At 54.4% G+C, this 13,408-nt stretch overlaps 1 protein-coding gene across 2 annotated transcripts in view; it reads right to left on the bottom strand.

Moving 5' to 3' along the window:
• Positions 1 to 6,814: 6,814 nt before the first annotated feature.
• Positions 6,815 to 13,408, bottom strand: part of Faim2 (Fas apoptotic inhibitory molecule 2) — a 25,815-nt gene continuing 19,221 nt past the window's right edge. For both annotated transcript variants that reach the window (XM_055627082.1, XM_055627083.1), the window contains exon 12: positions 6,815 to 7,111. In XM_055627082.1, coding sequence (XP_055483057.1) covers positions 6,962 to 7,111 — 150 coding nt within the window. In that variant the 3' untranslated portion in view covers positions 6,815 to 6,961. The remainder of the gene's footprint in view (positions 7,112 to 13,408) is intronic.

Below are 13,408 nucleotides of genomic sequence, written 5' to 3'. Positions count from 1 at the left end.
GTGGCTGGTACCAGCAGATTCCAGATGGTGGTGTTGAATCCCCTGGACCAGAAGTTACAGGCAGTTCTGGGGCACCATGTGGATGCTGAGACTCGAACCCTGAAGGCTTAGGATCCATATGGCTGTGCCATCAGAGAAATGGTCTTACTGCCGCTACTGCTTTTCGGTGCGCGGAGATCAACGGCTCAGGATGGGGAGGGTGTGTTTCACTCACTAGTTGAGAAGTTAGCTGTGGTGAGCTGGTTCCAGCTCTGCGAGCCTGAGCAGGGCTGACCATCATGGTGAGCGCGCATCACCTGGCAGAGCAAGCAGGCCACCTCGCCATGGGCAGAAAGCAGAGAGAAACTGGATCTGGCGCTGAGGCTTAGCATACCGTAATGGGGCTTAGTGAGTGATCCTGGGAGCTGGAAAGATCAGAAGGGCGGTCGGGACGTAAACAGAGAAGACCATGGACATGAGAAAGCAGAACTCTGTTAGGAAGTAGACTGGAGGCCGTTTCTGTCACATTCTGGCCATGTACCCCCACACACCTCCTTCCTGCATCTAGGCCTGACCTCAAAGTCCCTGGTGCTCCCCCAAATTTAGCACCACCACCTGGGTACTGGGAGTTATTTCGTAATCAAACCATAGTACTCTGTAAATGTTTACCTGTCTCATCACGTGTGTGTGTGTGTGTGTGTGTGTGTGTGTGTGTGGCTGCTAAATATTTAATAGAACGCACACCACAATTTGTTAAAAAGTCCTTTATTACTTAATATTTACTTTTCTCAACTTTTCTCCTCTGAGCAATATTTCTGTGAACAACCCTGTTCCTTTGGAATTATTTATTTAAAACAAACATCTAGAAATGTGATTTCTAGGCAGAGAATAAACTGTCTTTCAGAGCTGCTTCCCGACCTCAGATCTGACTTCATGCCTCCTCCTGTTATCCACCTTCCGTGTGCCTCCTGCCTGCCTGCAAAACCCAGTCCCCTTCCTTGGCCGGCCCGGTGTGTTCTCTGTAACAGCCTGCCTGTTTGGCAGGTGTCGGCCTTCAGTCCTCACTCCCTTCCGTATCCCATGCGCTCCGACTGCACGAGGCAGCTAAAGAACGTGTGTGTGTGTGTGTGTGTGTGTGTGCGCGCGCGCGCGCGCGCGCGCACTCTCGCATATGTGTATGAGATATGGTACATGTGTGGGTCACAGCAGGACGTTGGATGTCATCCTCTTGGTCGGTTCTCAGCCTTCCTAATGCTGTGCCCCTTTAATTCATGTTGGGGGACCCCCAACCATAAAATCCTTCCATTGCTACTTCTAACTGTGATTTTGCTAGTTAGTTATGAATCCTAATGTAGATATCTGATATATAGGATATCTGATAAGTGACCTCCACCAAGGTCGTGACCCATGGGTTGAGAACTACTGCTCTAAATCTTTCTACCTTGTTTCCTTGGCACAAGGTCTCTTGCTGAACCGGAAGCTGACCGTTTCTGCTAGGCTGGCCAGCCAGTGAGTTCCCAGAATCCACCTGTCTCCATTTCTGGCATTTCAGGGCTGCCCGGGTTCTTCCAGCTTTCCCAAGCGTTTGGAAGCTCTTACGTACCTTCCTTCCCAAAGCCTTCTTTCCCCTCCTGATTATGAAGCTTCATCACTTCCTGGTACCGTAATCTATGTTTCCGCTTCTGCCTGGCAAATGACTCCAGACTTAGAAGCCCAAAGCCACAGCTTTTAACTATGTTCACGGGGTCTGTGGATTTGGAATTCAGCAGACCACAGATTTGTCCATGTGCCACGGCGTCCTGGGCCTCAACCTGGAACACTCAAATGCCCGGGGCCAGCAGCTGAGGTTGCTTCCACAGCGGCTCCGCCCCTCATGTGGCTGGTGGGCATGGCAGGAAGGTTGAGCCCCTGGCACGGTAGCTGCCCATGGTCTCTCCAGTTTGGGGGCCACAGGGCACTCGGGCTTCTTTTTTTTTTTAATATTTTTCAAACTTAAATAATTTATACATTTACTTGTATCCCAGCTGTAGCCCTCTCCCTCTTTCCCTCCCAATCCGCCCCTCCTTCCCTCATCTCCTCCCTGTTCCCTTCTGAGTCCACTGAGAGGGGGTGTCCTCCTCTCCTTCTGTCTGGCCCTAGCTTATCAGGTATCTTCAGGATGGTTGCAATGTCCTTCTCTGTGGCTTAGCAAGGCTGCTCCTCCCTCAGGGGGCAGGGAAAGCTCATGAGAAACAGTCAGAAACAGTTCCTGTCCTCCTTACTAGGGAACCCACTTGGATACTGAGCTACCATGGGCTATGTCTGAGCAGGGATTGTAGGTTATATCCATGCATGGTCCTTGGTTGGATAAACAGTCTCATAGAAGACCCCTGTGATCAGATATATTTGGACCTTGTGGGGCTCCCTGTCCCCTCTAGGATATACTAATTCCTCCTCCCTTCATATGATTCCCTACGCTCTGCCGAAGGTTTGGTTATGGGTCTCAGCATCTGCCGGGCTTCTTATATAATGGCTCAAGAGATAAAAGGGAGCCAGGCCAAGGCACTAAGGTGGTACAGCATGGGACAGCAGAGGCTGGCTTTCTGTGGCAGGATTTTGTCTCAAGCGAATAATGGAGAGCTGGGGTTGTGATCTGGGGAGAAAGTGCCTTAGCCACCTGTGGGGTGTGGAAACAGCGGGGCTGGTAATGGGAGAACAAATGGGTTCACAGCTGGTAGCCAAGAGCCGGGGTTTCCCTGCTCTTGCCACCCCGCCCTGCTCCACACTTTCACTGCCAGGCGCCTGGAGCCCCTTCCTGAGGCAGGAAGCTAGGAAGAGCAGGAGACTGTACAGAGCAAAAGGGTTAGTTAATCCTGAGCCAAGCGTGTCGCTGGAGGAGTTGCCTGGGACTCCAAAGTCACCATCAGCTCTCCCGGTAACTGCAGCACAAGCTAAGGATGTTGATCGTGAACATGAGATGACATGGCGTCCAACAGAGATGTTAGATCTCAAGGGTTTTAAGGCGTCTGTTGTTTCCTATGGGATGTATTCCTCATGCGTTAAACAAATATTAAGTAACTGGCCTATGCAAAGCAGAATTACTCCCCACGGCTGGAAGGGATGGGTGTCAGCTGTGCTAGAAGCTGGCCCGCAGTTACAGTGGTTATCGTGGTGGAGGAACAAAGCCGTGAAAACAGAACGACATATAGCAATATAAACGTTGTTAAAGATCAGTTGCTCGGTGAAGGGTGTTATGCCACCTACAAGAACAAATTCAGGCGATGATGTGATAGGACAATGTCGGCTGGGAGCTTTACGAGATCCACCTATCAACTAAGATAATACACGGCCCCAGAGAAGCCTTCACGGACTTCTCACAGAGACTGGCTTCAGCTGTGAACAGCTGGCTCAGACCCTGATGCCAGGCAGGTGTTGATAGAGACGTTGGCGTTTGAGAATGTATGTTAGTGTAAAGGGTTGTTTTAAGTTGTGAGCTAGTCAGAGAAGAGCCTAGCTGCATGGCTTAGGTATTTGTGAGATAATAATTGAGCGCCAGGAGTCATTATTTTGGGAGCTATGATGAAACACCACGACCAAAAGCAACTTGGGAAGGAAAGGGTTTGTTTTGCTTAAACGTCCCGTCCTACAGCACTGTTCATCTCTGAGGGAAGTCAGGAACTCAGACAGGGCAGGAACATGGAGGCAGGAGCTGAGGCAGAGGCCGTGGAGGGTGCTGCTTACTGGCTTCACGTGTCTTTCTCAGTTTGCCTTTTTACAGACCCTAGGACCACCAGCCTAGGGATGGCACGACCCACAATGGCCCTCCCACATCAATCACTAATTGAGAAAATGTCCTACAGGCTTGCCTGCAGCCAGATCTTTTGGAGGCATTTTCTTTTATTTTTCTCCTCAAGTTTTATTTATTTTTTATTATCATTTATTACAATTTATTCAATTTGTATCTCAGCTGTGGCCCCCTCCTTCATTCTAGGCTTAGGTTAATTGGTATAGAGGCCAGAAGCTTCCGGGACCAGGCCTAGGTTAGCAGACAGAGGCAGTAAGCCTCCAAGACAACTGAAACAGGAGAATAGAAGTCCTTTTACAGGTAGTTTCTGCATGAATGCCATCTCACTGCTGAGTGACACTTCAGCACACACAAACAGTTCAGGTGTCTTGGTGATTGCTTTTATTTTTATTTCCAATCAGCCCAAGATCCTGGGCAGGTGAGGCCAGAGAAGGGCCTCGGGAGAGACCGTGGGAATCCGAGGCGGAAAGGGCAGCAGCGTCTGGTGTGTGGCGCTGAGTGGCAGTCCCTGTGCTTGGTGCTGGGTCTCTGTCCTCCGACACTCAGAAGCTCAGGGAAGGGCACGTAGAGGTGGCTTTCGTCAGCCAGGTCAACTGTGTTTTAAGAGATGTGAAAACCTCTGGGTAAAAAGGCCGTAAGAGTGTCTTTTGGAAGACAAGTCCAAGAGGGAGCAAGCCCCGCCCGCTCTTCGCCACCGCCACCAGTGCCCGCAAAGCAAGACTGCATTTCCTCCAACAGCCAGGAGGGGGCAGCAAAGTCCGTGAGTAAAAGTCCCAACCTGGCCCCTCTGCCTTTTGGAGCATGGTAGGAGGAGAAAGGGTACGGAATGGAAGAACCACAGTTCTTAGTCTTGTGGCTTCCTCGGGCTATTCCGAAAAACGGACCCAGGAACCGGTGTGATGGGTGAGGGACCTCTCATGCCTTCCCCCTCCCATCTTCAGCGCCGGACGTCGTCCCACCTCCACAGAGGGCTTTTGGCCTCACGTCCCTATGAACCTGCTTAAGGGGCGGCCCCACCCGAGCCAAAAATGTGGCGCCAGCGGGAGTCCTTCCTCCTTCACAGCTTGCCGCACCTGCCAGCTTCGGTTTCTCATAATCCTCCCCCACCTCCCCCGAGGTCCTCATAATCCTGCATTCTTGTTCCCACCGAGGCTTTCTCCTGTCCTGGAGCCCGGTCAGCGGCAGGCAAGCCTCCCCACCTCCACCAGCCACCTTTGAGATCACCGTGACCTGTGCTCGGGTCACATTATTTATGGCTGAGGGCTTGCTCCTCCTCTAGGGTTTTGGAACTTAGCCTTGGAAAAATTTTTCTCAATCCTCAGTTCTATGCATAAGGGGAGGCCTTGGACAAGTGGATTCCGGGACGATGGCCAGTCGGGGAGGGGCTGCAAACCTTTCTAAGGGAGAGTTTAGGAGAGGCCCTCAAGGTGGGCAACGAGATGAGGAAGTCAGCAGAAGTGTGTTGGTGCCTCTTCCTGCCCCACACTGGCATGGCATGGGGACTTCCATCTTGGGGTCACAGACAGAAAGCTGCCCTCACCCAGTAAACCCAAGTGTGTTGGCAGCGAGGCCAGAATCGGAAGCCAGGAATCTTGCCACCCTGCTGACTTCCAGGGACCGAAAACCCCCAGAGTATGGTGTCTCGGGATGCCAGGCTGGGTGGCACGGGGGTGGCCCCAGAGATGTCAGGTCTGACTACCCACACCTACGGGCTGCTGTGGGCTGACCCCCAGGTTTGCTACAGGACCATGGACTTAACAGCAAGCCTTGGCCTGGCCTCTGCAGTGGGGATGTGCCCGTCTGGTGATGCCGACTGTTCTGGACTGGCACCCACTCTAACTGCCCCTCACGTCCTACCCTCCCTCCTCAAATACCCAAGCTGGAAGAAAATTTCAAATGCTTCTGTAATACTTCCTGAAGGCTGGAAGTAGGAAGGGTGGAGGGGGCAGAGGCAGGAACGGCCAGGCCACCCAGTCCCCTTTATCAGGGCAGACAGGAGCCCCTCCATCCACTCAAAGCCTCCTAGCCTTCACCCAGTAACTTTCCACTGGCTTAGAGCTGGCCGTGTGCGGGTGTGGGCTGCACACTGCCCCAGGGGTGGCCCCCGGCCCCCACTGCAGCAGGCTCTCAGCCAGGGCAGGGTGCCTGACGCACACTCTGCCTGAGATCCCAGCACCCCCCCCCCCCAGAGGCTGATAAGGAGCCCTGGCCTCCCCACATGGGACAGGCTCAAGGGACTGGCCCTGGCTGTGACCATTAGCTGGACAGCTTCCAAATTGCAGAGCTGCAGAGATAAGGGGGCAAGGGCCCAGGCACTCTGGGCCGAGCGGCTGGGAAGGCCGTGGAAGGGACACGGGTGCCTCTACTCCCAGGGCGTCAGGAGGCCTGGCTACAGATAAGACAGGATGTAGCAGAAGGTGGGGAAGGCTGAGGAAACAGCTGTGGTAGGGACTAAAGGGCCCCAGGGAAACAGGCCTGTGAGAACAGCACAGGGTGGAGACAAAGATGGGGTCCTGGTCACACGTCTTCCCAGTGGATGCAGCTCATGGCTTGCCCCTACTTCAGTCCTCCCAGCCTTCCCCAGCCTGGGAGCTCAAAACAGGCCCGCACTTAGCACATCCCCGTCCCAGGATCCAGATGACCCAGGAGGGCAAACTGAGGCGTGTAACAGAAGCAGTGGCCTCCTCCACCTTTTATATGTCCAGGTCTCAGGACAAGGAGGGACAGCTTCACCCCACACCGCAGCACCCCTGTCCTCATGTCCCAGCCATGTCCCCTCCACCTTTTTTTCTTACAAAGCATGGTTGCTTGACCTGAAAGAGAAAATGGAGTCCTAGAAGACTTGGTGGGGTCACAGTCTCAGCCAAGGCTTACTGGGGTGTCCCTCCCACCCCTGGGAGTCTGCCGGGCTCCTCCCATTCCTTCCTTGGGTCTGCAAACCCAGAGATACCCTCAGCCTTGACTGTCCCATTTGGAAGATGCAATTGGGTGCCCGGGGCACCTCAGGGGTTGACGGGGCCCCGAGGAAGGCATATATACAAGCGGCAGAGGGCAAGGCGAGGGCTGGCTGCAGGAGGAGCAGCTGCTCACAGGCTGGCCACAGCAAGTTTATATCTGGTCTTGCAGGAGCACAGAGAGGGTCACAGGACAGGGAAGGGACATTCTCTGGAGGAAGATGGGGGTGGGGAGGGCTCCTCCTCATTCCCGGTTAGTGCCAAAAAGCTGCAGGAAGAAGGTGAAGATGTAGATAACATCTAGGTAGATGTTGAGGGCTCCAAAAATATATTCCTCAGGGCTCAGTGAGTGGCGGCGGTTACCCATCAGCAACTGGGTATCAAATGCCAGGAACTGGAAGAGAGGAAAAATGGAGAAGTCGTATATTATCAGGCCAGTGTGGCACTAAGGGGACCAAGCTGCTGGCATTATTACCTGGCTGTTCAGTGACCCTCTGCAACAGCCCAGAGCTCAGAATTTCCCCCAAGACCTTCCAACCCCTCATCACACCCAGGCCTGTTTACTGAGCACTCATTTTGATCCAGGCAGAAACACAGCAGGGAGGCAGGATCTCTGCCCTCTGAAGCTCAAGTCTGGGGGACGCAGTGTGTCAGTGAGATGAGAGTAATACAAAGTGGCCCCTGCAGAGCCCAGGGTTAACTAGGAGCCTGTCCTGTGTGGGCATGACAGCAGGTAGGGAGGGCTTCCTGAAGTCTTGGTGCTGGCTGTTGCCCCAGGCCCTGCTCCGTGTCTGAGGGTAAATGCATGCTTCAGGTAATCCGGGGGCCTGTTCTAGGCTTTACAGACATCAGCTCCTTTCAGTAGAATTGTTCTCACTGGAGGAAACTGAGGCCTGAGATGCAGAGATGTTAAATATTTATCCAAGTTTACTCCTGTGGAGAAACAGCAAGCCCAGGATTTGAGCAGGCCGGCCCCAGCATCCACACACCTAACCACCGCGCCCTGCCACTCTCAGCAGCAGCCAGGATTCATGTGTTTTCCTGCTCTCCCTCCTGGGCCTATCAGACGATTCTACACAGATTCCCTTAGTCACGAGGTCCCCTCTGTCCCCAACCACTTCTGCCAGCCCTGCCCACTTCCACAGGAACTCCATCCCTCCCTCATAGCTGTCCATCTTGGCAGCAGAAACCCCTGCACACATGAAGTCAGGCAGGTGGGGACATCTTTTGGAGGATTGAGGCCCCAAAGTCTCCCAGTGTCTAAAAGAGGGAAGAACCGTCAGTCCACGCAGACTGAGGTTTTAGATTCCGTGTTCTGGGCTTAGCTGCTCCTCACTTGTATGTGGAAGGCCTGTATTCCTGGGTTCCTCTCACACCGACACACGTATGTAAAGTCAGTGGGTAACAGCTGCATGCCAGGGACAATGAGGGACCCAGATCTGCAGTGCTCTGCCTAAGCCCGCTGCTCAGTGGGGAGAACGCTCAGATAATGACGCGAAAGCTGGGCTCGCTATAATAAATGTTATGGAGTGGGAGCCCTTGATTGTTCAAGAGGAAGGTGTCGAGGACGGGTGACATTTTCCCTGGGGTGTGGAGGAGGTGTGGGCACTGGCTACCCTGGCAGACCGTGGGAGGCCCTGGGGACCTGCGGGCCCGCTGTGAACAATGAAGAGTGCTGTGATGAAGGGGCTGTTGCCTGACCTTGAAGCTTGCGGTCGCCCAAACTGAGGCTGCAGCATGTCCCAGTCCCCTTCCTCCACCTGCTCCACAGCTTCATGTGTGACCCACAGGGAGCCCGGGAGGACCGCTGCCCTCCATGCCAATGCCACAAAACAGCAGCCCGGCGAGAGCCCAGCATGCTGTGCGTGAGGAGTGTGACTCGGAGACTCTGTCCTGCCTCTCTCTCAGCTGCGGGACCCAGCAAGACACCCGCTCTCTTACTTGGCCTGTGAATTTCTAGCTGTGGAAGAAGATGAGGGAGCTTGTCTCATGGGGCTGTGAGGCCATACGACTGTACCGTGAGCAAGACATCGGGCACACAGCTGGCGCCTAATGGTGGCTGTCGCTGGGGTTTTCCTGCTGCATCCTCGGGAGCAGCACCCTCTCCGGAACAGGCAGATGCTGCTAACGAGGCTCAGGTGGCTCCTGCATCCGTGGGGAGGCCAAGAGATCCCGAGGGGAGCTTGCGTGGCCTTAACAGAGGATCCCCTGGGGAGCGGTGGGGAGGGTTGAGGGGGCCCCTGGAACTCCGACCGAAGCTGCAAGGCTGAGGGTTGAGTCCTTGCTCCCTGTTTCAGGAGTCACTTTAGCCAGATGGCCTCAGTGCCCTGGTTTTACAAAGCAGGATGGCAGCAACGCTCATGCCACCCCTGTCCGTTCGGAGGCATCGGCTAGCATAATTCTTCACTATCGTTTTTCCCAGCACACTCACTGCAGAACGAGGTTTGGCTTCCTCAGCGAGCCGTGCTCTGCAGAGCGCAGCAGGCGGAGGGGCCAGCTCAGGCGCTGCGGGCTGTTGAGCAGGCCCGGCTGCCAAGCACCAGTTAATAAATCGCTGAGCTGGCTTATCAATCGGCGGAGCTTGGTTGCTTTCCCAGAGCCCGGTCACCCCTGGGTGAGCTCATGAAACCGAACCTTTCAACCTAGAAGGCTTGGACCCTAGCAGGCCTGGGGTGCCCCTTACGGGCACCCACCCAGTGGCCTCTCGGGACAGCTGGCTGGTGGGAAGAGTGGAGCCCCTGCTGCCCCTGCCCTTGGCTCCTGGACGCTGCTCTGCCTGGTGCTAGCGGGAGGGGCGGGTGGTGGAGGGTGTGGGGGATGTGGAGGGGGGAGGGAGGCCCGCCCCAACGGGTTACCACCCACTGCTGTAGCCTCCTTCCTGACAGCCACCTGGAAGCGGTTAACTCGTTCGCGCACTCATATTTAATGAGCACCTACATGCCCTCAAAGAACTGACAGTTTAATGAAGGCAACAGACAGCATCAGAATTCCACTATAAGGGTCAGCGAGACCACTCGGTAGGTAAGGGTACTTGCCGCCAGCCTGAGGGCCTGAGCTTGATCCCTGGAACCTGCACAGTGGAGAGAACTGATTTCTAGAAGTTGCCTTTACTCTTCCACTCAATGCACTGTGACATGCAAACACACACACACACACACACACACACACACACACACATGCACACATAAAAAAAGTTTATAAAAAATCCCATTGTAAGCCTACATTACAAGGTGGAACCTGACTGGCTAGCATCCCCCTAGGTGTGGAAAGTATTGCCAACATTGAGCTGACAGCGGACTGTCTTGTTTATAGTTAACACACTTGTCGCAAGCTGAGCCAGCTGTTGACCCCTGGAAGGGTAGCCCTTGGATGAGTTAGAGGCCAGCTGAACACAGGAGCAGGTGGGATGGGGTCAGAGGCAGCGAGGGGCTAGAGCAGGAGTAACGGGTGTTGACTGCATGGACAGCCCTGTACGTGCTGTCGAGGTAGCTCAGGGTCCCCTGCGCCCTGGTGGGTGGGCAGCGTCACTGTTTGGTCCAGGAGGTCAGGGGTCTTACAGCAGAAAGTGGCTTGCTGATGGCCACTCAGCCCTGTTCTGGGAGCTGGGGTAGAGCGGGCTGGCAGGGACCCTGGCAGGGCAGAGGGCCCGAGGGCCCCTGTCCGAACCCCCACTCAGCAGGGCTGCATCTAATCCAGCCTTTCTTCTCAACCTTCCCAACCTCCTCACCCTTCCTCTTGCTGTGACCCTTTAATACAGGTCCTCATGTTGGTGACCCCCAACCTCAAGATTATTTTATTGTTGCTTCATAACTATAATTTCTCTACTGTTACAAATCATACTGTAAATATCTGATATGCAGCCTACCTGATACGCGACCCCTGTGAAGGGGTCATTTGACGGCCCCAAAGGGATTGTGGCCCACAGGCTGAGAACTTATGATCTTAGGACTCTGCTCGACCTTGCTTCACTGGGAATCAGGCTTGTATCTGTTCCTCCCTCAAACACAGCCCGACAGGTGACACCTAGGCCTTGGACAGCCACACCACGGAGAAACCATCAGCAGACAAAAGCTGGGGCTGCCAGGTGTTGAACCAGCGTAAGAAGCAACTTGTGGAGGAGTCGGTCCTACAGAAATGCCAGCACAGAGCCGCCAGCCCTGGGCTGCAGGGCGGGTCCGAACAGAGCCTTCCTGGAAACCACTCAGCTGTCAACAAGGGGCCAGTTAACTAACCCGATGCAGAGCTGAGGCGGAAAGCGCTCTGATATCTGCAACCATGAGAAGCAGGCAACCTGCAGAAGAGTCCTTATCACACAGCTGCACACAAGCACAAGCCTACAGACAAGCCTGTCTATAGAACAGTCTAGGAAGAGCAACTGCCCATCGTGGTCGCCTGTGGGGAAGGCAAGGAGTGTGGGCAAAATGTTTGCTTCATCCGTATTTAAGACTTTTAAAAGCTGAAACTCAGGAATAGACATATTCATATATTGCAAAGCACAACTTGTAAACACAGAGAAACAGGGGCTTGTGACGGTTTTAAACACTCACCTAAGCCTAGGTGAGAAATGTCACGTTACTGTTCTCATCATTTGTTGACATGACTGGGGCCCAGAGTACAACTGGCCTGCCCTCATCACATAGCCAGGAGGACAGCTGTCCCCAAAGGAGCAAAGTGGATGCGTGTACGATGGTGTGTGTGTGTGTGTGTGTGTGTGTGTGTGTGTGTGTGTGTGTGCAGGCTCTAAGGAAAAGGTAAGAAGAGATGCAAACACAACCCTCAGCTCCCACCCCGAGAGATTTCATGGTAGGGCCACTGGGCATGGGAGCCAAGGCCTCTTGGGCTCTGGTCCAGCCTTGAGAAGCAGCCCCTCCCAGGCGCATTGTCAGGAAGCCTTGACTTTGCAGCTTCACCCCTTACCCTTGATGGGTGCCAGGACAGAAATGCCCGTAGAAGTGGGTGACTCAGTCGAGAGGCACTGGCTCTGAGTGGCTCTGCCAGTCTCTTCCCATGAGTGCCCCCTCCTTGGGTGCTTTCTTGAGAGGTAAACCCATGGGCCAGATGTGGGGCTGGGCAGAAACTGCAGGGTGAGGTGCCTGGCTAGTCTGTTTCTAGCAACGCCCAAGCCTCCAGGGTCCCATGCCTGGGAAAGCTGCCTCAGCCTTGCCGGACCTTCTTTGGGGTAGCTTAAGACATGGGGCCTTACTTCTGGGGCAGTTTCTGACTGGCATGCTAGGACCTGTCTTCCCTTCTTGACACAGAAGGCCCACCCATGCCTTCTCTCAACTACTCTTTACGTAATTTTCATGACGATCCCAACCAAGGCTTTGAGATGCGTTGATTGAATGAGACATTATGGGGGTCACTGGGTACCGAAGTTCCTCTTCCTCCCTGTGACTCAGCTCAGGAGACGGCTGAATGTGCACCTCACAGGATGTGCCCTAGCCCCACCTCACTCCTCAGGCATCCGTTCACCCCATAAACACCTGTGGGTGTCTACTGTGTTGTCGCAGGAGCCGGGGCCACATCACTGCACAAGCCAGAGTGCTGGGTGAGCCTGACCCCAAGGAGTGTAAAGCCCCTGAGTCAGAAAACCAAACAGATGAGAAAAGCCCAGACTGTCGGAGCGGGAGAGGCTGAGCTCTGCAGGACTGGGAGCCCAGCAGGAGGGACAGCGCTGCTGGGAAGGAGCCAGCATGGAAGGGTAGAAGGACAGCTGGCAGAGTCTCGGGGACGGGGGCCGAGTGGAGTCCTGGGTGTGGAAGAGCCTAGGCAGCCAGGGACCCGAGCAGGCCACACAGAGCAGGGGGCGGTGGGGGAGGGGGTGGCCAAAGGGGCCATGGGAAGCAACCATCCGAGGATGCCAAGCAGGAGGTTCCTACTCCTGCCTGCTGCAGAGGGCACTGCAACAAGCCTGCTGGGAGGCAGCTGTACCTGACACTGGGAAAGCAGGGCCATGGAGCCCGGCGGGGTATTAGGCTCCAGAAAAGAGTAGAGCCGTGAGACTGGCCGCTGAGTCTGACCTGTAGGCTGTTGGGAAAGGAGCGGAGCAGCCAAGGAATTTGTCGTGCACCCAGAGGCTGCACGAAGAACCAGAGGCAGAGCCACCCAGGCCAAAGAGAAGAAGCTGTTGGCACTCGTTAGTTAGGGTGAAGGCTCTGCTGGATTTCAAAAGGCCATGTTGACCAGGCAGCTGGACGTTCCTGTAAGCTTGCAGTCATCAGCATAAAGCATACACTGAAAGCACTGTGGCTTCCTGGGCTCCTGCGGGAAGGGGACTCAGGGACCCAGGGCAGGTGACGATGGGGCCGCCTACCCAACAACCAGGAGCTGGAGGCCTGGAGGATGCTTCTGGGAGAATGAACTAATGATTCTGTTGAGCTAGGCCAAAGAGGGCTAGGGCTGCCTGGCAGTGAAAAGGCACACAGAGAAAATGGGGGAAGGGTGGAGGAGGTGTTGTGGAAGATGAGCATAGATTCCTAAGGAGTTTTTTCCATATGGGACAAGAGCTTTAGGGAGATGTGGGTTAAGAGTATTTTGTGGTCTTTATATTTCTTTAGATGGGGAAATTATAGCATGTTTCCATGCTGACACAACAGTATAGAAGAGAAGTCAATACTTGATGATGATGATGGAGATGATGATGATGATGGAGATGATGGTGATGGTGATGGAGATGATGGTGATGGTGATG

Source organism: Psammomys obesus, unplaced genomic scaffold (genome assembly GCF_907164565.1).
Source record: "Psammomys obesus unplaced genomic scaffold, mPsaObe1.curated_primary_1811, whole genome shotgun sequence".
NCBI lineage: Eukaryota > Metazoa > Chordata > Mammalia > Rodentia > Muridae > Psammomys > Psammomys obesus.
The sequence above is the reverse complement of the archived record's forward strand: the minus strand, read 5'-3'. Positions and strand labels throughout refer to the sequence as shown.